Source organism: Oryza brachyantha, chromosome 10 (assembly GCF_000231095.2).
Source record: "Oryza brachyantha chromosome 10, ObraRS2, whole genome shotgun sequence".
In the NCBI taxonomy this organism is placed as follows: Eukaryota; Viridiplantae; Streptophyta; class Magnoliopsida; order Poales; family Poaceae; genus Oryza; species Oryza brachyantha.
The window spans coordinates 13,603,425-13,629,328 of NC_023172.2; the positions used below are offsets into that span (position 1 = coordinate 13,603,425).

General features: G+C 40.3%; 2 protein-coding genes across 3 annotated transcripts; both read right to left on the bottom strand.

The window, feature by feature from the left end:
- Nucleotides 1-839: 839 nt before the first annotated feature.
- LOC102700090 (transmembrane and coiled-coil domain-containing protein 4-like) lies at nucleotides 840-11,137 on the bottom strand. Of its 2 annotated transcripts, none has more exons than XM_006661886.3 (14): nucleotides 10,705-11,137; nucleotides 10,218-10,598; nucleotides 4,130-4,295; nucleotides 3,852-4,004; nucleotides 3,638-3,735; nucleotides 3,402-3,493; nucleotides 2,916-2,986; nucleotides 2,517-2,652; nucleotides 2,185-2,244; nucleotides 2,025-2,107; nucleotides 1,876-1,952; nucleotides 1,571-1,641; nucleotides 1,438-1,495; nucleotides 840-1,365 (listed from the first exon to the last, which is right to left on the bottom strand). In XM_006661886.3, exons 1-14 carry the CDS (start codon nucleotides 11,002-11,004, stop codon nucleotides 1,240-1,242), a joined length of 1,872 nt encoding a protein of 623 aa, XP_006661949.2. In that variant the 5' UTR covers nucleotides 11,005-11,137; the 3' UTR covers nucleotides 840-1,239. The 2 variants fall into 2 exon arrangements, with proteins under 2 accessions (XP_006661949.2, XP_015697448.2); XM_015841962.2 differs by having other exon boundaries at nucleotides 4,130-4,252; nucleotides 10,701-11,137.
- Nucleotides 11,138-20,101: 8,964 nt separating this feature from the next.
- Nucleotides 20,102-25,573, bottom strand: LOC102700372 (cytochrome P450 84A1). Its single transcript, XM_040528517.1, has 2 exons — nucleotides 24,531-25,573; nucleotides 20,102-20,828 (listed from the first exon to the last, which is right to left on the bottom strand). The coding sequence occupies exons 1-2, from the start codon at nucleotides 25,482-25,484 to the stop codon at nucleotides 20,196-20,198; spliced, it is 1,587 nt and encodes a 528-aa protein (XP_040384451.1). The 5' UTR covers nucleotides 25,485-25,573; the 3' UTR covers nucleotides 20,102-20,195.
- Between the last annotated feature and the right edge of the window lie 331 nt (nucleotides 25,574-25,904).

Consider the following 25,904-nt stretch of genomic DNA (forward strand, 5'->3'; position numbering starts at 1 on the left):
ACTGCAAATCAGAAGCTGCCGGAGCAGGCGGAGGAGAGGAGACAGCAGGTCGTGCCCTCGCCGACGGCGGCTCGTCGGAGCAAGCTAGCCACCCGCCGTCGACATGAGCAGCTCGAGGACATAGGCCCACGAATAGTTGGATCACCTTTAATATTTTTGGTGGGCCAAATGAGGCCCAAATATTCTCGAGGGAGGCCGTGCTTACTAGGATTAAGCCCAAAGAAATCGGCCCATCTATCTTGTAAAAAAAAAAAGCCAGGAAATTTGTACTTCGGTCTAGAGTCTTGATCCGGTGATCCCCACTCTCCGGCGACCAGGCGGCGCCGTCGGCGCTGGCGGCGGTGTTTCCACTCCAGCGCCACAGCCCGCAGGAAGCCAGCTCCATGCCCCAGTCTTCCCACACTGGAAGAGCCGCCACTGCCTACATCTCTCTCCTTCGCCAGAAGAAGCTGTAATGCGATTTTCGCCGCCGTCCCATGTCGCCACGGCGGCCGGAAATCCCCAAGGTGACAACGCTCTATAGACCGGCGCCGGTCAGGACCATCCCACGCCTCCGCCTGATTCGTCCCGGGCCTCCCGGCTCCACCTCGCCCGAATTTCCTCACCGCCGACGAGGTCAGTACGACGAATCCCCTCTTGTTACGACCTCACACCGAGAAACACTATTACGTTCAGCGATCCATGTGTCGATTCCTTCCAAATCTGTGAGAATTTGTAGTTGTGATCTAAAAAAATCAGAGTGACGTTATGGGCTACTTTGAAAAATCTGTGAGATTTGTAGCTGTGAACTAAAAATCAGAGTGACGCTATGGGCTACTTTGAAAAACGTAGGAATGAAATGCCATGCTCATTGGATTCCTATAGAAATTTGAAAAACATGAAAGCATAAAAAAGAACACAGGAACCCTAGACACGGGAAGAGGAAAACATGAGGTGAGACGTCATGCTTATTATCCTCTAAAATCCCTCTAGAATAGCGCATCTCACAGAGATTAAATGTCTCCATAGGATTATTTCCAATAGGATACAAATCCTTTAGAATTCCTATATCTTTCCTTGTTCCAAAGGGCCCTAAACATACCTTTCTGTAAAGGGGAAAAACAGTACTATGTTGCAGACACTTTTGATTCAAGAAAAAACTGTTAGCTTAGACCTTTTTTTTTCCTTCACTACAACCTGTCACTAAATTCAACACTGTTGATTCCACAAGTTATTAGATATATTTCTCTGCGAAGCACACTACTTTGACCTTGGCGTGGAGGGATAGAAGACAGGATAGTAGGTGTTCAGCTCAAGCTGGTCCAGGATTTGCTTGACAAGTGTCAGGTAGGAAGAGTGTCCGACGACGAGCTCAGTGACATCAACCTGTGATTTACCAAGTCTTCAGCCATGTATAGGAAAACATGCTGGCCCAGTTGAAAACCACAACACACTTACATTTTCAACTCCAGGTACATGAACTGCTTGGATGCCAGCCAAGCCTTGTGTGAGCAGGCTACATGAGAGATTGAAAAGATGGGTTCTCAACCACAATCCACCATAGTGATTCTGAAATACGAGTCAGATTTACCTTGCACGAAAAGTAATACCAAGAATCCAATCATTTGTGGAGTAAACATTCACAAATCTTCCGGCAACCATCTGTGGGAAAAGCATGGCCAGCCATAACTAGTGAGAAGAGGACTTGGAGCAAGGCAGGATTTGCAAAACTAAAAGGTGGTTTATTTGAGAAATTAGCACTCATTTATGACTTTAGTTTCAAGCAGTTGCTTAAGGGGTAAATCACTAGTGCAAATTTCACATAAGAGTTAGTTATCTGCTTAAGATTATAGTTTCAATCAGTTGGTTTGAGAATCTATAGAACTACCACCATACCTTCCTGGCAGGCTCCCACAGCTCGCCCTTATCTGAAACTGGTGCACCTATTAGCACAGCTCTTTCAACGATTCCCTCTGTTCACAATAAAAAGTCAGCCAAATAATAATAAGTTATAAAGTTCATATACGCAGATAGTTAAGCAGTACCATTATTTCCCAACAAAGCTAGTTCCTGCAAACACTTGAAGACAACACGTGCCCCTAAGGAAAACCCAATGAGAGTGACAGGCCTAGAAATACCAGAAAAAAAATTAGTTCCATTGAGAAATGAAGTCTACTGAATTGTACATTCTAGGCAGAGAATTACCTGCTTCCTTGCAATCCCTTGAGCAGCACTTCAGCAAGAATTTTCCCAGCTTTATCTGACCTGAAAACGCCTACTAGATTTATGAGATACAAGAAGTTTCTCATGCACTAAGTAATTAGTAATGCATACATTACAACTCCTAAGTTTGTATCATTCTTTCCTTTTTAGCATTACAGCTCCTAAGTTGTATCATTCTTTCCTTTTTAGCATAGCTCTTAAGTTTCAAGATAATAGTATGATGTTTTCAGTTTTGTACAACAGAGTAAAGGATCAATTTTGTAAAAAAATGGGGAAAATGCATCAGCATTATTAGTTAAGGAGAGTCATGTCACCTGTCAATAGCAATGGACCATTTACTATCGATAAAATCTGCAGCAGATACCACGTAAGCTGGCCATGCAAAAGCAGAAACAATACCACATAACACAGTTTGCATTGCACCTTCCCTCATCAACTCCATTGCAAATCCTGCATCAGTAACGAATAATCAGACATTTTTCTGTTGAGTAATCAGTAATGTATGAATGAAGAACTTTTTTTTACTATTCTTAAGAAAGTACCTAGACGTATCACAATTTCTAGTGTAAAAACTTGGTAACTCAAGATACTATGTACCTAGAAGTATCAAAATTTAACATTAAAACTTTGGTATGTCTGATTACTTTCTTAAAGACTAAAAATTCTCATGAATGAGAAAAATAAACACTGTACAAGTAAAATGTCAATATTACTTGATGCGAGCCAATCCCGAATTGCCGTACTGACACCAATTATATGCTTAGACTCCCATTGCAGAATGTACCTGCCAATAAGCACTGAACATTACAAATTTTCTGTACTTATACAAGAAAACCATGTTCTAAAAAAATGCAATGCATACTGTTATTGACAGGGACCACAACCTTATGAACCTTACCTGTATTCATTTCATGTGAAACTATTGGTTGTTAAACACAATGCAATAGGGCATAACTATGTCAATAGAGCATTTTTTCTATCCTTGAGGAGGTACCACTGTTTTCTATATAAAATTTGGTACCTTCTAATATCTAAGGTACCAAGAGATGTTAAATTTTATATAGAAAACAATGGTACCTTATAGTACCTCTTCAAGGATGAGAAAAAAACTCATGTCAATAAGTACCAAAATACTTGCTATGAGGACTATTTAAGAAGCTCTTTTCTTTTTCTTTTTGTGTTTGGGGATGGGGGTGTACCTCTCTAAGTTTGTTTTCCATCCTTCCCATGGCTTTATATAATCTTCCTCGGTAAAGGCAAATCCAGTGACCAAAATGGCAACGGCTAGCCGCTGAAATCATAAACATCCATGAAAATACAGTCAATCCTATCACGGTCATCCACTCAAATGGCTTTCTTTGAAGAGAAGGGATAGCATCTTGCTTATGCTCTCTGAAACTTTCCATGGCACTAGCAGGAGAGAACAAAAACTCACACCCTGGTTATGGTTCTCGCCGATAGCTTTGAACTCAAATTCTTTCACACTACCAATTCTTTTGGCCATCTTGGTCCCAGTTAACCCAGCTCCAGCAGCTGATTAAGTTGCTGGTTAGTTAAGGATTATAATAAAATAGTTCTGGGTTCAGAAATAACAGCCTCAAGTAAGAAGGTATCACCAAACTATATATTCAAAGAACATCTAGACACACCTCCGAATGATGCAGCAACTGCCACAGAGCCTGCAGTATGTCCAGCAGCAGTAGCTATAGCAGCAAACCCACTAGCTCCTATTAAAGGGACAAGTGTGTGCAGCGTTGGAGCCAGAGCAGTGAATCCTGCAGCAATTGCTGGAGCAGCCAAACCTGTAAGTAGAAGAGAAAATACTCAAGTCATATTGGGTAATGATCAGATTTTTTTACATTAACTTATATCAGGATCTGACATTTCAGATTGTTCATTCCAAATTTCTTTCAGAGACAGATCATACCCCCGGAGATGGCCATCAGTGTTCCTCCAGTCAAGGCGGCTGCGCCGATGATTCCACCACGCTTCCAATTCTCCCATCTGCTATTTGGTGACTCATTTCCACGTGACTGTTCTTCCTCTTTCGCTGCAGCCATAGCAGAGCAAGCAACCATTATCTCGATAGCTTCCTACAATGCCAAAATGTTCGATTACAAAACATATATAATTTGTGTCCAAGACAAAACTGGTAGAGATCACTGTTCTTAGCCTCTGCCTTACATATCTTCAGATATGCTATCCTAATCAGTAATTTGACATGGACAAGAATATTGTGCTGTGTGTACCCTATTACGTGTTTCTAGATCTATAGTACTCCCTCCATTTCATATTACAAGACATTTTGATTTTTTTCAAGGTCAAAATTCTTTAATTTTGAACAAATTTATACTTATTTTCTTTCAAAATAAAAATGGATTTCATTGAAGCAATAAACGTGAACTAGAAAGATAAAATTATTTTGGAATGAACTAAGTAGAAAATGTAGCAATATTTTTAATATAAAACAAATATACTCAAAATATATTCAATGCTTTATCTACCCTATAGTGCATAAACTGGATTTACTCATCATCGTGTGACGCATCTAACGTTCCAAAATCAACCGTAGGATCATCGGACGATCTAGATTTACTCGCTCCACCGTCCTAGTCTCCGCGCTCCCTCTCCCTCATGCCCCCGATCTCCCTCACGAGCACATCCCCGTGTGGCCCCCTCCAAACCCTACCATCTCCACCTCTTCAATGCCATTGTGGCCATCACGGTGCCTCGCCAATCCTTCGTCGTAGAAGTACTGTTGCTACGTCTCGCTGTCGCACCGTCTCTCTTCCCATTCCCCCAAGCCCTAGAATTGCCGCTGCCGATCTAGTATGCCCTCATCTCGGCCCCCGACGTTGTATGTTCTCATGGGACCTGCGGTAGTTTCTCTTACATGTGTTGATGAAGTTATTGAATGGGGCGGCCAGCATGCGGCCGAGGAAGATGTGCAAATGTCGGACTCCAGTACTCCGCAACTTCTCTTTCCCCGACAAGACATGAGCTGCAAGTAGTTCTGCTTTGAGGAGATAAAGGTGGAACACCCGTGATCAGCACATGCATCAGTGCATCAGTGAGTGGCTCTTTCTACATACCGATGGTGTTCCTTTTTCCCTTGTAGAATTTTGAAGATAACTACAAGTTAAAGAGTTGCCATCTAATCTTATTTATAGAAGACAAAATGGATAGAACAATTCTGATTTTGAATGAGGTGCTCTATTTTTTCGGTCTCCATATTCAGTGTTTACCTTTTCATTACCAAGTTTAAATGCTCCCAGCTTGTAGCTACTGGAGCATTGTAATTTTGGTGATTTTGTACATCTTCATCTAACCCCATGACAAATAGTGGATTAGTGGCAATATATTTTTATGAATTTTTATATAGTGCATTTAGAACCAAGTTTTTTATTATTATATGTGTTTTTCAGGGTTATGTGATTGCTATATTTATGCTTTCACTTCATATCTATTTACAGCTTTGCAAGTACATAGGGAATTAAGTTTTGCAATTTTTTTCTCCTTATCAGTATTGGACTTGGAATGGCAGTTGGTAGGCGCTCCATGCCTGCAAGTGAACGTTGGTAGCAGGTGTTGATGGGCTCATGGCCACAACGGCGGTCATAGAAAGGCAACCACTAACAAGATACATATATATGTATATTTTTTTTGCTTCATATATGTAGGTACCATTTTATAATCATGCCTATAAATTATGGAGTGATATCTATTCACTTGGTGTTATTACCTTAATTTCTGAACATCTCCATATCACTAGAGGATCTAATTTGGTGATTACTTTTTCTGTTATAATTTATAATCTATTCTTACCTGAAAAGACTTAGATTTCATATTATTACACATGTTGTAAGAACTAAATTATGCAGTCACATCTCGTGCTAACTGATCAAGTAGATTTAATAAATTAATTAGAGGTGAATAAACAATGGTTCTTCTTTAACATGACAGAAAAGAGACGTGTGTTATAGATTGCCCATATAGATAAGTAAATTAGTCTACTTCACATGAAAGTATCAGCTTGCTTTTAATGTTGTCAAATTTATGTCCTTACTTTCCACCTCCCCATTAAACAATTGGTTGTTTCATACACCCAGTTTACAAATATATCTACTTGCGCCGAGTTATGAATGAAGTTGGTCCTTATATTCTTATGAGGTGATTACTTTCTTGCATCTCATATAGTTTTCTACGTAGCAAGCATAGTTGTACTCTACTTGCTTCTAATAAAGCAATGTCAATGAGCAGCCAAATGCCTAGCCATTAGTTAGTTTAGGAAGCATAATGAAGCGTGTTGATGATTTGTCCTTTTTCCATTTTATGGATTGAGATAATAAAATATTTGTTACCATTATGTCTTGGATTAAGAAGTGCTAGGTAAAATCTTACATGTTCCGTTCAGTCCACTTAAAGACTTGAGTTACATGCTGGCTTATCCCTCCAAGATACCAACTATTTAGATCACAAAATTCTATGCCCTCAAGTCCAATGTATGGGATGAAATTCAGCCAAGAGATGTGTCTCTTCGTATTCAGGCAATTATCTAATTCAAGTAGGCTCATAATTCTTCAATTATTTTATAGGCATTTAAGTAGATTATTCTACCATTTTTTCAGTGTTAGATATATGAGCCTACTGCTTTGCATCATATTATAAAGAAGCAGAAGTAGCTATTTGAGCTCCAGATAAAGATGGTGCAATCATCAACTTCGTTGGTTTGTCATTTAGCTAAAGGAGTAGTTGTGTGTTAGTCTTGAGTATTAATCTCTTTTACTTTTTTGTCGTAAAATCAAGGTATGGAGACAAATCACCAAGTGATTATGACATAGAAGTGCCTGATTGGCATTTCACTTGGATCTCGAGCATCCTCTTCATCCCTTTCTACTATGTGGTTTCTCTGGTTGCTCTGGCATAGTTGCTTCGGTTGAGACATGGTTCGGTTGATATGCTAGAATGCTGCTCTGCTACCTCTAATTTGAACTAATTCTAGGGCTAATTGCTGCTGTTGTGGTGTTCTATATTTCTTGATGCTTTTCGCAGCTTTACAGATGAGGCATACATTACTATTGTTGATATTGCTTGGCATCGTTTTCTAGCAGAGGCAACTAATAGCTGGTTTTTTATCGATATTTGGGGGCTACGGTTGATACTCCCTCTGTTCCAAAATAAGGCAAAGTTTTGACTATATGTGTCCAACATTTGATCATTCGTCTTATTTGAAAAATTTTCAAGAAATTAAAAAAAATTTAGTCACACGTAAAATACTATTCATGATTTATCATCTAATAAAAAACAAAAATATTAATCATAAAAATTTGAAATAAGACGAAGTGTCAAACATTGTAGCTAAAAAGTAAAAGATTGGTTTATTTGGGACGAAGGGAGTATTTGTTTGCTTGAAACAGAGGTTGATGATGATGCAATTCTTTCCACTTAAAACATTTCAATTTGTTATATTCTGTTTTTCATTAATTGCTTAAGGAGCAACAAATTATTCTTTTTTCTATTATTTCCTTTTTTATGTATGTAGTCATACTGTCAGTCCCAAAAGATCAAGGTTCTTACTTTTTGGTGCATTGATATTTGTAAGGATACTTGTAAAAAACACAATTTGCTTGTTTGAGACAATGTATACCATTAATGTCTTTGTTTGGCATTTTGTAGTTTGGGGTCATCTTTGGGCTTTTTGAAAGAAAAAACCAAACAACATATTTGCAAACGAAAAATAATTTACGGATAAAAATTATTGTGTGTGTTTTATAGTGATCTAAACGCAAAGGCTAAAAAAACTATAATGGATAAACATTAAAAATCATATCCAAATTTTGGCTTATGGCAAAAGACGAAAGATACACCTGTTATAGAAAGCTGACTATTTTAATTAGTAGCAGTGAAACTATTTAATAATTGCGTCTTAATTGGATATACCTTGACATGGATTTTTAAGTGTAACTATTCTTAAGTTGGTTTGGAGCATGAAGGCATACGTCTAAGGGCATTTTAATATTTTCTTTAGCCCCAAGGAGTGCTATATGGGTAATGTTTATGCGTCTCAAAATAATCTCATGATATGCTTTGGTTGAAACTTAATTATTACATTTTTGTTATTTCCGTTACATATCAAATATGTTCGTGGCGTTAGCACAGATAAATTATTATCTATCCTATAGTGCACAAACTTGATTTACTCATTAGACAAATCCAATGACTGAAATTATTTGCATCAAATCAGATAGTCCACGTTCCATCTACCCTCCTTGTGTTTACCGGCTCCCAAAATCACACGTATTTTCCATCTATACTACCTACGTCAAATTTAATACATTAAATCTCGATTAAATATAGATCCAAAATTCAACTTGTCATAAAAAAGCCAGAAGGAGTATTACAAATACCGCCATATCAGATCTCGGTCAAATCTTCGTTTAATCATTCGTCGTTCCAAAGTTTTCATGCAAACATAGAATATTATGCATCATTCTTATAGTTCACTTACTAATAATGAATTAAATTTATATATAAATAATTTTTTATATGTATATATATCAACACGAATGTTTAACCTTAGACCACTAAATCAACGACATTAAATAAAAATAGACCGAATATTAATTAATAATGTATCATATATATATATATATATAATCTAATATTTATATGTACATTCGTGTTGACAATATTAAATAACGAGAGATATTTTTCACACGGTGGTATTTGTAATACTCATTTGGGATTTTTTATACGTATATATCAACGCAAATGAATCACAGTGTCAAATAAAAAAGAACGAGTATAAAATAAATTTTGTAATATATATGTACATATATTATTTAAATTATAAACATGTGTGTGTTCAAATTAACTCACAAGTGATTGCGGAAGCTACTTTTTGACACGGTAGTATTTGTACTACTTCGTCCGACTTATTATTAGACGCCGCTAAATTTCAGACCTATACAATATCATAAGTCATTCATAAAATAAATAAACAATTTATTTGGGTCCACATTAAATCATTTAATTAATATATATGTGCATGTATAATCTAATCTACCCTATAGTGATAAAATATATTAGAAACTTTCTATGAAATATAAACTTGTGTTAGAAACTTTGTATATGTCATGCGTAGAAAAAAATCTTCCTATGTATTAAAAGCTTTCTATAAAATATAAGTTTATATAGTATATAACTCCGATAATTATGCTATATACACATACAACACAACCAAGGCGTTGTGTTTGATTTGAAACATAGTAAAAGTCAACTCCAAATTTAGAATATAATTTTATTGATTTTTTCCCAACGTGTACTTTGCCTTTTTTGCCTGAAATTAATGTTAGAAAAGACGACGAGTTACGTGAAACCTATGAGTTATGTGAATTTAATATTACTTTAAAATTAAATATACTTATTTAGAAAAGGTGTAGTTATGTGAAACCTGTGGTCACTTTTGTTATATTTGTTATAAATCTAATGATTATAGTATGTTATAAATAAGTGAGTGACATTTGTAAATAAATACGATGATTGTAGTATATTATAAATAATTCTGTCATCTCGTAACATATATTATTTAGTAGCAAATAATACTATAGATATCATATTTTTCATGATCACACATAGGTAGTTATTCACGTTACCGTTGCTAATAATCACTCATGTACTTTTTTGCGAGTTACTCATGCTGAATTATATTTCATAATTGAGCACTTTGTATTTAAAAATGATACATTAAACCCTATTCTTTTATAATATATTATCGAACATAATACCGTAGCGGTAGCACCAGCACATTACTAGTTTAATAAAACTAATTTGGTGTTGTAAACGTCGTTATATTTTCCTATAAACTTGCTCAAGACATTATATGATATTAAACGGAGAGAGTATCACTTTTCATGCACAAAATTCATCTAGTGATCATGTGTTCATACACACACATATTAGATGCATTGATATGTTATTTTGTATCATCAAGAAATGGAATTTACTGGCATTACCATTTTGATCCACTTGACGTCGAGCCAGGTGGCGAGTAGCCGGAGAGCCACGCGGTGGCGGGCGTCGTAGCCCTTCCTGACGCGGGGAGACCCCATGCCCTCCTCCGCCATGTTCACGTCGGCGACGCACGCCGAGAGGAGCATGTACAGCACCGCCATCTTCCGGTAATCCTTGGCGCGGCTGCCGCCCGGCGACGACGCCGGCGACCCTTCGTCGTCCTCGGCGCTGGCGGCGATCATCAGCTCGTCGGCCGCGACGACGTCGTTCTCTAGGCCCATCACCATCGCGTCGACGGCCTTGGCGAGGGCGAGCTCGTGGTCGGACCTCTCCCCCGCCGCCTTCTCGCCATCGTCCTCGTCCTCGAACACCTTTCGAAGAAACTGCACGCACGACGGACAGACCAAGGAGGAAGGAACCCCGTCACGGATCGACATGGAAAGGCAGGCGGCACTGCGTGCGTTTCGGGACGGGGCGGCGCGTACTTACGGCTCCGATGTGGTGCTTGGGATCGGAGGTGGCGGCCGTCGTCTCCACGCCCGGCCAGGCCTTGTGGTCAATCTCGAGAAACCTGAGGACGGGGCGGAGCAGGCCGTGGGAGTCGTGGGTCCAGAGGTGGCGGGCGTCGACGTGGTCGGCGAGAGAGGGATTGGCGGCGGCGGGGTCGTCGTCGAGGCCATGGGATCCGAGCAGGACGGACTGGTGGATCTGGGCCTGGCGGAGCGCGAGCGCCAGGAGCGCCCCCGCCGCGTACCGCTGCGTCTGGCTCAGCGTCGACGACGTCGCCATGCCGATCGATCGCCGGCGTCACGGTGGAACCGTGGCTGGCCTAGCGGCGCGCGCGCGCGGAGGCGGTGGCCGTGGAGGCGAGGTGAGGCGAGACGCGTCGCGTGCGTGCATGCGTTCGGGTGGCCGGCTCGATCCGCTCGCGCGGCATGCGCGGCAGCTTGTGTGTCGCGTCCTCGCAAACGAAGGGAACGGCGCATTTAAACTTTGGATGGCCCCAGATTTCGGCCTAGATAAAGAAGGCCGTAAGATGACATGTTGATGTACTGCTGCAACATGTCACATGATTTAAAATTGAACACCAAATTATAGTCAAGTTGGAGTCGAATATATAACTTTGTATGTGTAAACTTTGATAGTACTATAAACTTTTGAAAAACGAGTGTCTGTGAAGTTTCTTTTAAAACTTTACGCTCAATTAAAAAATATTAAAAAGCAAAAGGATTAAAAAATAGAAAAATACGTATACGACTGCGGCGACGACGACGACGACGACTACTGCCTCTTAATTAGCTAGCTCCCCTTCGAGGCTCACCACCATCGTTCGAGAAGAAGATGTCTTGCTGCGGCGGTAACTGCGGCTGCGGCTCCGGCTGCCAGTGCGGCGACGGCTGCGGCGGGTAACTTAAAAACTCAACATTATCGAGGTTCGTATATATATTAGTATGACATAAACATGTCTACAGTATGATATCGATCCAACGCATCGACTGATCAACCTGCATGATGATGCTGCCCTGTGTTCTTGTGCCACATATATATATATATATATATATAGAAATACTATGGGATCACGTTGAAACGGATCCAACTACGTATTGTTTACCTCGTGTACAGATGCGTCAAGAAGAATGGCCTCCTGGCCGTTAACATCCACACGAGCTTTGCACCGGCGGTGTTGATGTACACGGTGGCGCCGGACTCCTAATATGGGACGCCACCGTCAAGAAGTTCCTTAAAGAGATCGCCGGCGAGAAGCCCATCCGGTTCACGGCAGCGTAGCTGGCCGGCTTCACCAACAACTACTACGGCGGAACAGCGGCGGTCGACGGCGACTACGACGGCGATACAATTGTGGCGGCGACAACGATGACGAGGATTCAACGGCTTTCGGATGGTACTAACCGAGTATCAGATGTTACTCTATGGTGTCATGTTTGATATCTCATCAGAATTATCCCGTTCCAGTATTAGATTTGGTACCGATGAGGTATCATGTTTGATATCTCTTTGGAATCATCTCGTGTGCAGTATCAGATCTGATACCGATGAGTTCTCTTTGGAATTATCTCGTTTGTAGTATCAAATCTGATATCGATGAGTTATCGTGTTTGATATCTCATTGGAATCATCTCGTTTCAAAATAGAATCTTGTATCGTAGCACTCCCCTAAAAAAAATGCTCCCTCCGTTTCACAATATAAGTCTTTCTAGCATTGCCTAGATTCAAATGGATGCTAATGAAGCTAGACACACATATATAAATTATATGCATTTATCCATAAATGAATTTAAGCCAGGCTAGAAAGACACTTAATATGAAAGTATATGCTAAGGTTGGTGCGACACAACCTAACCTAAAATTAAACGAGGTCTCGTTCATCCGGGTATGCCATTTTGGTGGATAAGATTCTTGACCCTACAAGACTGAAATGCAGAAGTTGAACCTGCCACCAGCAATACAACAAGACAATGTGATGGAATAACCAGACCAGTCACCAGCACTAACTTGTCATATCTTGTAATAAGAATACACACAAGAGGTCTATACATATGAGATGGTCTGGATTTATTTAGCTGAACCCACAAACTGTCCTCTAATTTCGCCGGACGACAAACAGTCTTCTATTCTTGTTAGTATTAGTATTAGTATATACTGATATACGAGTATATACGACCATGATCCGGCTAAGTGCATTAATTTTAGATGAACTGCGACCTAGCTCTGATCGATCTACCTTTCAAAATCTAGAAATAAACCCATTGCATTCGTTGCAAGGCACTCACTTGACACATGTCGACTGTTTGGACACCTAGCAGCACCAAATCCGAAGTTTCAGACAACCATACAGATCCATGCGTGCCGTGCCAAAATCAAGCTGGACACATCGCACGCTCTCCTTCACATGCACGAGCAACGGCTGAAGTCTACCCGGCTACTCTCAGTCTCTCACACTGAACTGAAGACGAAGAAGATCAGAGCTAGCTTAGCAATCGATCGCCATCGATCAGGGCATCGAGGAATCGGCTAGCTAGCTTTTCTCCTCCCTCTTTCCGACATCAGACGTTGCCGGCCGTCGTCACGTCCAGACGAGATTTGTTCTAGTCCAACAAAAAACACCCTATAGATACTGTACCTCATTAAATTATTTCTGATCGTTTGATCTGACCATGCATATCCTGTTCAGCTAGATCCAATGATGGAACTGAGACCGGAAAGATCGGCGAGAAGATTGCAGAAAACGCATCTCCTCTGCACATAGTCGATGCCGAATAATTTGCAGGCTCCATCAGAGACGATCTGGCCCGGTGTGCGATCCTGAATGATTCCCTTGCCGGTTGATTTCACCGGCGTTAAAATCGGTGCGTGCTTTGGTGGTGTAGGATGATCGACGGATCAACCGTATCAAAATGTTCAGACTTCAGTCAGGCGTTGCTAGACTGATGAGAGAATTCAGAGCAGAGACGACGCACGAGCCATGGACAGTGACATCGGCGATGATTCATTGGTCCTTTTTGCTGAATTTATTTTCTCTGTTTTTTTTTCACAATCATTTTGATGATACGCAGTAGTCGAGCACGTGTGCACTAATTGACTAATTTGAATCATATACACATGTAACACGTTAATTAAATCCGTGGTTTGCAGGGAGAAAAAAAATGTCAGTTTGATGAAGCTTCTCCGTCACCGAGGAGAAGAGAGGACACGCCGACGTCGCCGTCGCCATCGCCGTCGACGCGACCGACCGTCCGTCCCGGCTCGGTGGCGAGCCGCTCTTGCAACGTGCGGGCGTCGTCGCTCGCGCGGCAGCAAGCGCAGCGCTAATCATGGCAGCGACGGGCGGCGATCTCCCGGCCAGGGCCGCCGCGACCTGCACCTTCGCCGGACCACGCACGCCGGCGCTGGTGACGAGCAGGCCGGCCACTCTTTTTTTCTGTCTCATCTCACGTGGATGAAAGAGCATCTCTAACAAACTTGCTAAATGGCTCTTCATGCCAAAATTTATCCATTCTCACTAAAAATTATACTCCAACACAATGGCTAACCCGATAACCAAGTCACACGGCTGGCCAAACTTCTTCCTCTACTAGCTAAATTTGGCCAGCCAAAATATACTTACCACCCGTGAGCCTCACATATAAGTCCACAAACAATACTAGTACTACTACTGTACTACAACAAGCAACAGCGCCGCCGGAGGGTCGCCACCGTCACCGGAGGGCCGCCTTCGCCGTCGGAGGGTCACCGCCGTCGCTGGGGGGCCACCTCCGTGTCCGGGGCCACCGGGCGCCGGCTCGCCGCCTTCCTCCACGGGGCCTCTCCGCGTTGCGCCGCCGGGCCTCCCCGACGCCGCCGCACCGCCTGGCCTCCCCGCGCCGCGTCGCCTACTCCGCCGCCTCTGCTGCCTGTTTGTTGGAGAGAGAAATAGAGAGAAAAAAGAGAGAGGGAGGAAAAAAGATTGAAGAAGAGGGAGAGAAAAAGATAGAGAAGAGAATGACATGCGGGCCCCGGCTGTCATAGACTCAAAATAGAGAGGGTGGATGGAGAGACTGGTGGACTAAAAAACGAATTTGAGTAGCCAAATAAAATGAAGAGTGGCCAAATAGGTATTTGGAGAGTTTAATTTGGGCTGTCTGTTGGAGATGCTATGAATGCACTCCGTTGAACAATTTTTTTTCTTGGTTTGCTTAAGTTGATTTTTGATCTAAAAATGAAACTTGAAAAAAGTGCAGAATTTTGCTGATAATTTATTAGAGTGCTTTAATGATTTTTCATGACATATGAAAGATGACATATGATTGAAATATAAGATCAAGCATACGAGAGATAGATGAATGGTAGCTAAAATTAAATCTTTTAGTGAAAATAAAAGTCATTTTGTCTGAATTTCTCTATGATTTTCAACACTAAAGCTTATTACGGTGTCCTCCCAATATGATGTTCATCCACCAGTGTGCCAACGTATAACCAATCTCGTCACCTGATATCTTTCAATATTGTAAACCTCGGCCCTTCTCTGAGTTTAGTCGTGGTTTTTACCGTTAACCAAGATTAATCTTAAGCCACCTACACATGAATAAGCAAACCAACCATTTTTTGATATATATATCATAACTTGGCCAACATTAATCATACGGACTCACACCAACACCACAAATATTTTCAACCAAATTTCATAAAACAAATTATTCGTAAAACTAATTGTTCATGCCAATAAGCAACGAGCCTACGTATGCATACACAACAAAATTCCGTATTCATCATGACACGCATGTGGTGTAGGACGGATTTAAATTCCTTATTCATTAATTTCCATCACTTTGGGTCCTCAGATTTATGGAGCGGTTTGCAATAAGCAGATAAAGACAGTGCAGACACTGGAGGTTGTTGATACATACAGTACCCCTCTCTGTCTCTTTGTACGCAAGATCGCTGACCACCTTCTATGGCGGTCTGTAAATGAGTAGATGAATACATAATGGTCGTCGGTTACTATTTTTAAACGCACAGTGCTTCTTTCATCTCACATCGTATGCATAACCATTGTGGTATCATAACGGTTTGTCCTTAGCAATTTTACAGTTATTGAGTAGAACTGATATGTCCCAAAATTTTAGCGTAAAATTTCGTATCTTTCAGTACCTCTAATGCACCTAGATATTAAAATTTACATGAAAAAAATGGTAACTTCTCGAGGATCATAAAATTGCTCTTTATCCTTACTCTATCCTCTAAGCACATCCCTAATCTTATGCACCTGATCCATTATAGCACATGGGTATATTACTAGTTTTAAAAACATTATATACTCTTTCTGTTTTTTTAACGTCATTGACTTTTGCGTCTATGTTTGATCATTCGTCTTATTTAAAAATTTTACATAATTGTTAATTATTTTATTGTGATTTGATTTACTACCAAAGATACTTTAAACATGACTTATAATTTTATATACTTGCATACAAATTCTTGAATAAGATGAATAATCAAACGCATACCTGAAACTTAGCCGCGCCAAATAAAAAACCGGGGAGAACAGTACGTTTGCCTACTCTATACGAGATTGTAAGTTACTGACAGTGTCATAGTACAAGTGAAGTTGCTGACGACGAGTTTGTGGGAAACATTCAGTAAAAACCCAAACTTGTTTCCGGGGAATTAATTGAGGTGACTTAGTGCTTTTCGGTGAGATAATCACCTCACCTTGCCCTTAATACCAACACGACAAAACATTGCATACTTATCATTAGTCGTTCTCTAACACCACAAAGGGCAGTTGCTTTCACCAACTATATATCCTGGAATATTTGATGGCTACACAAAATTGGCTGAATTATGGGCCTTCTGAGCACTGATTTTTGTCAGGATAGCTTAAGCACCACTTTTTCCTTAATATATACTAGTATACAAAATTGTGTCCTTAAATGGTGGCAATCATATAAATTGTCACAAGCTCACCAATTGTCAAAAAGTATAGTACGAAACCACTAGCTAAGTACCTTTTTTTAGCAACACAATCTAATCTAATTGGTTCACCAAAGAATCAAGTTAAAAAAAAGGGGGTGGAATGGAATGATCATGCCTTGTAAATATCTTATGTACACCTTTGGATCATCACCACAAGTCAAACTTTAATAATGGGCAAATTATATTTGCGGTGCATTAACCTGCATGATCGGTGGGTATAATCTAGTGGATGCGAAACAATTACATAATATTCGACAGTTAACTTTTAAATATATATTTGACCATTTGTTTTATTAAAAAATTATGCAAATTTGCAAAACTACAGGTCATCTCTAAAGTTTCTTTAATAATAAATCATAACAAAATAATCAATAATTATATAAATTTTAAATAAGACAAATGATGACACGAAAATCAACGGTATGGAATTGAAAAAACCCGGAGGAAACAGTATATTTATCTGAGCAATGTTTGATTTCCTCAAATATCATAGGTTCCTTTCTTGTTCCGTTGTTTTAGATTCAGCAAAGGCTGTCTGCTTTAGACTACTTCCAAGTTCCAAGCATTCGGCACCAACTTATTAAGCTAAGTATTTGTCATTATCGTTGATAGATTTGCTCTCCCCATGGATATATATTTTTTATTTTTTAAGAAAGGTATTTCCTTTACCCGGCCTATATATTCAACCGACAATATTCTTAAATTAGAAAATTATATTCGGACTCAGGACCTTGGAATGATACTTGGATCACTGCAATAATGAAGTTCATTCCGATCTTTGATAACAAAAAGCTACAACCTCTGCAAAGCACAAAATCACTGCTTAATTAAAAACAAGAAAGTTCTTTAAAATATCACATGAAAGATAGTTTTTCCATCTTCCTGGGTATTCATGATCCTTTCAAATTTGATGCATGAAAAGTATTATACCTATGTATTTAATTTGCTTTGACAGATTTATGACTGGATAAGACATGTTGGAAACAGCGTGTTTTCATGACCGGAGCGAGTAGTCGCTTGCAACCAACCCCGAGAACGACGGATTGACACGTACGAACGATGAATATCCATTATGAACTGATAAATGAGATAAAAAAACTTAAAATCAACTCTAAATTTAAGGGTGAATATTAAAATTTTGGCTTATAAGCATAAGAAAAATAGAAAGATAAGACCGTAAAACAGTTGAGTTTAGCATGAATGATGCAACATATGTCTTCATTTCCCGATAAATTTGATGATTTGACAATTTTTTCGCTGGCCAATTATTTATGTTAACAGTTATGAGTATGACGTGTGAAACCATCTGAGCCAATAACAGTGGGTCATGATGTCAAATAATCGAATCTCAATCTTACGAGGGTTAAAAATCTAATCCCTCCTTTATTCATGCTAAGCAACTGAAAATGAGAGGGTCAGTTAGCTACCTCTGATGTCTGAAGCTTGTGAGAAAGCTCGACGTCTGAGGGTCATTTTCTGATATGGGTGACAGTGCTGAATTCGATGAACCAATTCTGTTCATGCGGCATCTCATTAATTCTGAATCTTCCACAAGAAAAGGTCATTTCACCAAACAATTAACCATACATTTCTGTTCATCATCAGTGCTGATAGTTATAACTAGCCTATTTTAACTAGTATCAACTTAGTACAACTGTCATAAAGAACCGAATGGACCATTATAGGTATAGCACACCAACACCGCTAATGCTAAGGGGTTGTTTAGTTTGTAAAAATTTTTTAAAAAAACATCACATCAAAACTTTAAACACATATTTAACGTATTAAACATAGTCTAATTACAAAATAAATTTTAGATTCCGCCTGGAAACCACGAAACGAATCTTTTGAGTCTAATTAATTGGTCATTAGCATATGTTGGGCACTGTAGCACTTATGCCTAATCACGTCTAATTAGACTCAAAAGATTCGTCTCCCTATTTCCTTCATAACTGTGTGATTAATTTTAATGTTTATATATATTTATGCTTTAATTAGATGTCCAAAAGTTCGATATGATGTTTTTAGAAAAAAAATTTAGGAACTTAAGGGACCTAAGTTCTGTCGGTTTTTTCCTCGGTTTTTGCACATATATTTCTGAAGTATAAATTGCTAAATGATGTTTTTCTTTAAAAAAATGTCATATAGAAATTTATCATTTTACTATTCTAGAGTAATTTTTTATCTATAAAAAATTTGGACGATCTTTTATCTTTGATAGACAAACGAACGCAAATAAGATGGTTAGGAAAATTGTGAGCACGGTTCAATTTTGGAGCCTATGCTTTCCTGAAGTACGGCCTCTATCCCATAATAACCTCATTTTTCGTTTTCCCTTGTCCAACGTTTGACCATCCGTCTTATTTAAAAAATTTGTGCAAAAACCTAAAAAATTAGTCACGTATAAAGTATTATTCATATTTTATCATCTAATAATAATAAAAATATTAATTACAAATTTTTTTAAATAAGACAAATTGTCAAACGTTAGACACGGAAAATGAAAAATAAGATTATTATGAGACGGAGGTAGTACTTGTTATAGCCCAGCTATACTCCCCAATCGTACATCAGTCCGCTACACCACTACCCATGCAATTCTAAATTTCAGTACACGTGTAACTAAATAAGTTTTACAACAAAATTCAGAGTTTGCTATTGGGTTATCGAATCCAACATTAATTTCTAATCTTAGACTAATATTGATCATCTTTGCTAATACAAAAGTTAAATAGATCTACTGACCTGATTGAGAAACCAAAAAGTCGAATTTGTCTTCTGTTGAATCCTTCTTATGTATTTTCTTTTTCTCTTTTTTCTGAGATCACTTCACAAACCCCTTCTAGTGCCTCTAATGATTGGAAGATTAGGGTTTTAAATTTGAACCACGACTTGGGCGTCCCATACTCCTCTGTTCCTCTCTTTATATAGCACTGATATGACTCAGGTGTATCTCGAAGTTAGTTAGGGAGTTTAGATTCTACATCAAAACAAACTCCTCCTTATCAATAATATGTTATCTTTAGAGAAGGACATTGGTAAATAGAATCACGTTGTATTTCAAATTCTTTATCCAGGTTTCTATCTCAATTTCTGTTGTCCGATGTCTAATCGAAAAATCAACCAACATTTGCATCCACGGATAGCAATCATACTTGTTGCCTCTGCTTTTGTACACAAGTTTTACAAGAAAATTCAGAGTATGTGCTACTGTAATGTGGACAGCAGCCATCACATTTACATCTTGTTCATCCTGTCTATAGTAGAGTATAGTATAGCACACTATCATCCTTAATTATACCCTAATTATATAAGCATGCAGCTAACCATGGGAATCCACTTATTGTTCTGCAGACATGGCTTAAAATTAAAAACAAAACAAAAAAAAAGGCCAAATGGCGCCAGATATGAATTTTGAACGCATTGACCTGCAAAACGATCGCAGCTGATACATGACACGATTACTGTACGCCGTCGCGGTCGCCGGCGGCGGCGGGCAGGGGACGTCAGTACAATGGGCAGGTGAGCCGGGGCGTGGCGACGGCGGAGAGGCGGGTGGCGCGCGGCGCGGTGAGGCCGAAGATGTCGGACATGTCGAGCTCCGACGGCTTCATGCCGTCGGGGAGCGACCAGGTGAAGGCGTGGGCGAGTTGCGCGACGGCGAGCTCGAGCGCGTAGAGGCCGAGCGCCATGCCGGGGCAGGAGCGGCGGCCGGAGCCGAAGGGGAGGAACTCGAAGCAGCCGCCCTTGAAGTCGAGGCCGGCGGCGTCCCCGCCCGGCGCGAACCGCGACGGCCGGAACACGTCGGCGTCCTTCCAGGCCCCGCGGTCGCGGCCGATGGCCCAGACGTTGATCATGACGCGGGAGCCCCTCGGGACGGAGTAGCCGCCGACGACGCAGTCCTCGGCGGTCTCGTGGAGGAGGATCGGGATGGGCGGGTGGAGGCGGAGCGTCTCCTTGACGACGCACTTGAGGAAGGGGAGCCTGTCGAGGTCCGACTCCGCCACGTTCCGGTCGAGCCCCACCACGTCGGCGAGCTCCTGCTGCACCCGCCGGAGGTCGTCGGGGCTGTGCATCATCTCCGCCATCGCCCACTCGATCGCCGACGCCACCGTCTCCGTCCCTCCAAACATCACATCCTGCATGCACAAGTACAGTCACTCATCAGTAAATGAAAATATACGAGGCACTCTATTTTTTCACGTTTGCTACTGATCAAATCTTTAATTTTTTTCTCCTATCAAACACGTGTATAATAGCAGTGGCCGGATTATCCTCGAATAGCAGTTGCCAGATTTTGATTGATGGAATTAAAATTTTCAAATATTTGATCACTAGATGGACCCTATTTTTTTATATAAAACTCATGTATATATATATATGTACTTAAAATTTTAACTCAAGATATTATTTTAAAAATAGTAAAATTCTCACGACCACTGCATCAAGCTAGCATTATCGTCTTCTATTTTATTATTATAAGATTTTCTGATATTACTTAGATTTTTACATGAATGAATATATATTTTGTACATACATTCATATTTATTAACGTCTATAAAAATAGTCAGAAAGTTTTGTAATTTGGAATAGAGACACCACTCATTAATTAATACCAGAATTTAATTATTACATACTTGAAAAAAACTACTCGTTCCAATTAAATTGTAACATGTTACAACTTCTTTTATTTTATTACACAACATGGTACATACTAAGGCCTTGTTTAGTTTCTAAATTCTTTTTCTAAAAACATCACATCGAATTTTTGGACACCTAAATAAAACATTAAATATAGATGAATTAAAAAATAATTGCACGGTTACGGAAGAAATCTTGAGACGAATCTTTTGAGCCTAATTAGTTTATGATTAGCCATAAGTGCTACAGTAATCAACATGTGCTAATAACGGATTAATTAGGCTCAAAATATTCGTCTCGCGGTTTCCGGGATAGCTGTGAAATTTGTTTTTCCATTCGTGTCCGAAAATCCCTTCCAACATTCGATGAAACATTTGACGTGATATTTCTCCTAAAAAATTTTCTCTATCTAAAAACCCCCTAAATTAAATGCAACATGTTGTCAATTTGTCGTAGCAAAAAAAAATATTGTGTTCCTTGACAACATGTGTACATCCAGCAGTGCAATATGTTGGCAGCTTGTCGAAGAAAACAAGCTGTTGCTGATGTGTAGTACATTCAGACAAGAAGTTACTAGCAATCTCTTGCGTAATGCTTACTGGTTCTGAGGTTATAAAGTTGTCATTTTTCAATGTTAAAAATGAAGTGACATAAAAACCATTTTACCGTGAGACTAAAGAAAGGGATTTGGTTGGTGTAAAGTACCACACTGAGCGGCTGGGTTCAGAAAAAAAATGAAGATTTTTACTTTGGAGGGTGACATGCACCATCTCTATGACATAGGTGAAAAGGGAATGGCAGTGAAGGTGACATACATACAAGCTCAATTGGTTGGCTCATGTTTAATTTTCAATAATTGGAGAGAGGGATATTCAAAGTTGAAAATGATGTTGGGTATGTATAGCTATGTGGTGTACTTTAATTCCCAAAATAATAATAATAATAATAATAAATTGAGGTAGTAAGTGCAAACTGCATACATGCTACTAGAAAATATGAATAAATTCACTTTTTCATGGTTTTATAAAATTACCTCAAGAATTTATTTTAAAATGTTAAAAAATATCAACGAGAAATATCGTTTGCAAGTAAAATTAAAGAAGTGCAAAATCAAATCCAAATTATCTCTAGCCACACAATACACACCACACACACCCAACGGTCCAACAAATTACGTATATCTACCAACTCGTGGTTGCTTCTCCAACAAGACCACTAACAGTACACGACAGCAACATGTAAAAAACCAGAGGAAAAAAAAATCAAGAAAAGTGCAAATGAACAGACACCAACAGATGCTAAAAACTGTCCATATATACAACCATATGCAAAACCGCAAATCATTTTTTTTTGAAGATACAAATCTGCAAATCACGGGAGAGGAAGACAGCAGCATGGCAGAGACAGCACACACATATAGGGTTGTTTTCTGCAGTTAATACTTTGAAGATTGTCGTTTTCGTCCATCGGTTTATACTTATAATCTAAAATTTAAATTTTAAAACTTAAACTTAAATTTAATTTGGTTTTTAATTATATTTTATCCTTAATCTATACTTTTAGATCGATAAAAACATAAATTATATATTGTTTCGCTTACTAATGGCATAAGCCAAAGTAGAAGCTCATGTGTGCAAGTGTCCACACGCGTCGTTGACTCGTTGTTCGTTCTCAGAGTCAGAGACCAGTCAGAGTGAGCTACCCAAGCCTACCTCGAGGAAAGAGACTACGCCATGGAGTTTGCATGAAATCGATCGAGGGAAGAAAGAAAGAAACAAAAACAAACGAACAAGGGGGAAATCGATGGCCGGCCGGCGCCGGAGAAGACCCGCCGCCGCCGGCCAGGCCGGCTCGTGCATGCTCTGTCTGACTTCTGAGGAGATTCCAGTCCAGCCACGTTGGGCTGGTTGCACCGGCGAGCGAGGTGATTCGTGTCTCCAAATGTCCAATCGATGTACGTACCAGTGAGTCAAACACATGTGGTTCAGTTCAGCCTATACGCAGCTGTCTGTGAGACTGGCGAACAAGACTATTATTTTTCGTGATAATCTATGATATATCTCCCGATGTTTTTACTACTGCTGTGTATACATTCTCCGTTTGAAACATAACACGTATTAGCTTTTTATACGGTTTCCAGTACTACTTCTTTTGTTTTTTTATATGATCAGTTAACTTTTAGATTTAATCTTTTGTTTTATTTAAAATTGTTATCATATATATATATATATAGTTATAGTAATAAATCAAATCAGAATAAATGATTAATAATCATATAAAATTTTAAAACAATATGAATGGTCAAATATAAACTAAAAGTCAATGAAGTTAAATAAAAAAGTATTATCTAACTAGTATTATTTTTTTCTATAATATATTGTTAACAACTATAAAAATTAGCATCATATATTAATAGTAATGCATATATGACACAAAACACATATGTCGCTCGTTTAATTAGTAGTTGAAATTTTCAAATATTGATTTTACGAAATATAAGGAACTATTATTATACTTTAGAAGAGTAGTATTGAGGTATGGCTATAAATCATCGTAGGATAAATCCAGGAGAACCGTCAAGAAGCTCATGTAATTAGCCGAGTTGGCTGCCGGATGCACGGCGAGGAAGGCGCGAAGGTTAGTGGAGTAATATACTCCAATGAATATAGCATCAAATGGGGCAGTGGTACTGTACATCTATTTTTCACCTGCAACGAGGCGAGACCACATGGTTGTTGCCATGTATGTACCACAGATCGATCCGGCCGGACGGTCAAAATGTAACACCAGTGTCATGTTTTATGAGATCATGTATATTAAATAGAGTATCACATTAGTAAATTATTGATTTGACAGAGTTATTAAATGAAAAAGTTTTATGAGATGAGAGAGAAGTTTCGCCCCATAAAACTCATCTGACTTAGCTATCTAGTTTACAGTCTGGATAACTATACATTAGGACTGGCCATGGTAATAATCACGTACAGTACTTTCACAGGTTGGTACTCCTGTTTATCGGCGAGCCATTAATTTCAGTAAATCTACGGATTAATTTGGTGGTGAAAATAGCGGTTGATGGATGGAGAGATTAATTACCGTGTGCTGGGTAGAGAGATTACGTTGGTGAAAAATAAAAAAATTGTGGTAGAAGATGGCAGTAAATTAATTAGTGGTAAGGTTGTGAGGTGCACGTTACGTACCATGATGATCGCCTTGATGTTGTCGCGGGTGAGGCGGAGGGTGTTGTGCAGGTCGGCGTCGGCGGCGGCGGCGGCGTCGTCGGGGTTCTTGCCGGCGTGCGGCTTGGCCTCGGCGAGGAAGGCAAGCATGTCGTCGACCATGTCGGCGTCGGCGTCGTCGGGGTTCTTGCCGCGCTTCATGTGCTCGTCGATGATCTTGTCGATGAACCGGTCGAGGGCGGAGCGCGCGGCGACGAGGCGGCGGTTGATGCCGTTGGGGTCCACCCAGCTGAGCCAGGGGATGAAGTCGCCGATGTTGAAGGCGCCGAAGAGCTTGGAGAACTCCTGGAGGATGGCGATGAACTCGTCGTGGCCGTCGCCGTCGCGCGTGCCGAAGGCGGCGCGGAAGATGACGTTCTTGGTGAGGTTGAAGATGAGCTCGCCGAGGTTGACGGCGCGCTCGCCGCGGGACTCGGCGACGGCGCGGACCAGAGCCGCGGACTCGTCGCGCACGGCGAGCCACGTCTCGGCGCGCCGCCGGCTGAAGAGCTTCACCACGCACAGCTTCCGCATCTGCCGCCAGAAGGGCCCGTAGTGCGCGAACGCCATGTCCGCGCGGTCGTAGGTGAGGTACGCGATGGCGATGGTCGCCGGCCGGTTCGAGAACGCGCCGTCCTGCGCCTGCAGCACCTCCCGCGCGTACTCCGGCGTCGACACGGCGAACGCGTGCAGCCTCCCCAGCCGGAGGTGCATCAGCCCGCCGTACTCCTTCGCCAGCGCCGCCAGCCCGCGGTGGGTCAGCTGGTCCATCATCGACATGTTGCCCACGATCGGCATCGCCTTCGGCCCCGGCGGCAGCGGAGCCGCCCTGCGCCGCCGCGGTATCTGCATGGCCAGGACGGCCACCGTCACGACGATCACCAAGCTCAGTGGATCCTGCAGCCACTCCATGGTGAACTTCACCATGTCCGCCATAGATGCACACCACAAACTTCAAATTCCTTTCAAAATTTCTACAAAATTTAACCTTTTTTTTCTTCTTTTTTTGTTTTTGTTTACAAGCGCTCTTGGACTAGAGCTGGGGAGAAAGTGAGGAGGATCCAGCGTTTATATAGAGTTGGGAGGAGTAGGTGAGATTTTTAGATTAGGCTTAAGACTAGTACTCTAGTAGTATATAGTATCTTATTTTTTTTCATAGATAAAATGTCATTTTTTTCCTTATTTATTTTGTATTTTGAGAAAGGGGGTCCCAGTACGTATATATCTTCATTTGCATTTGTTTTAGGAAAAAAGGTTCTCCATTTTTAGACAGGAGAAGGTTCTCCTTAAATCATTTCCATGTTTAAGAGGGTCCATGCATATCTTCATGAGAACAATTTTGTTATATATATACAT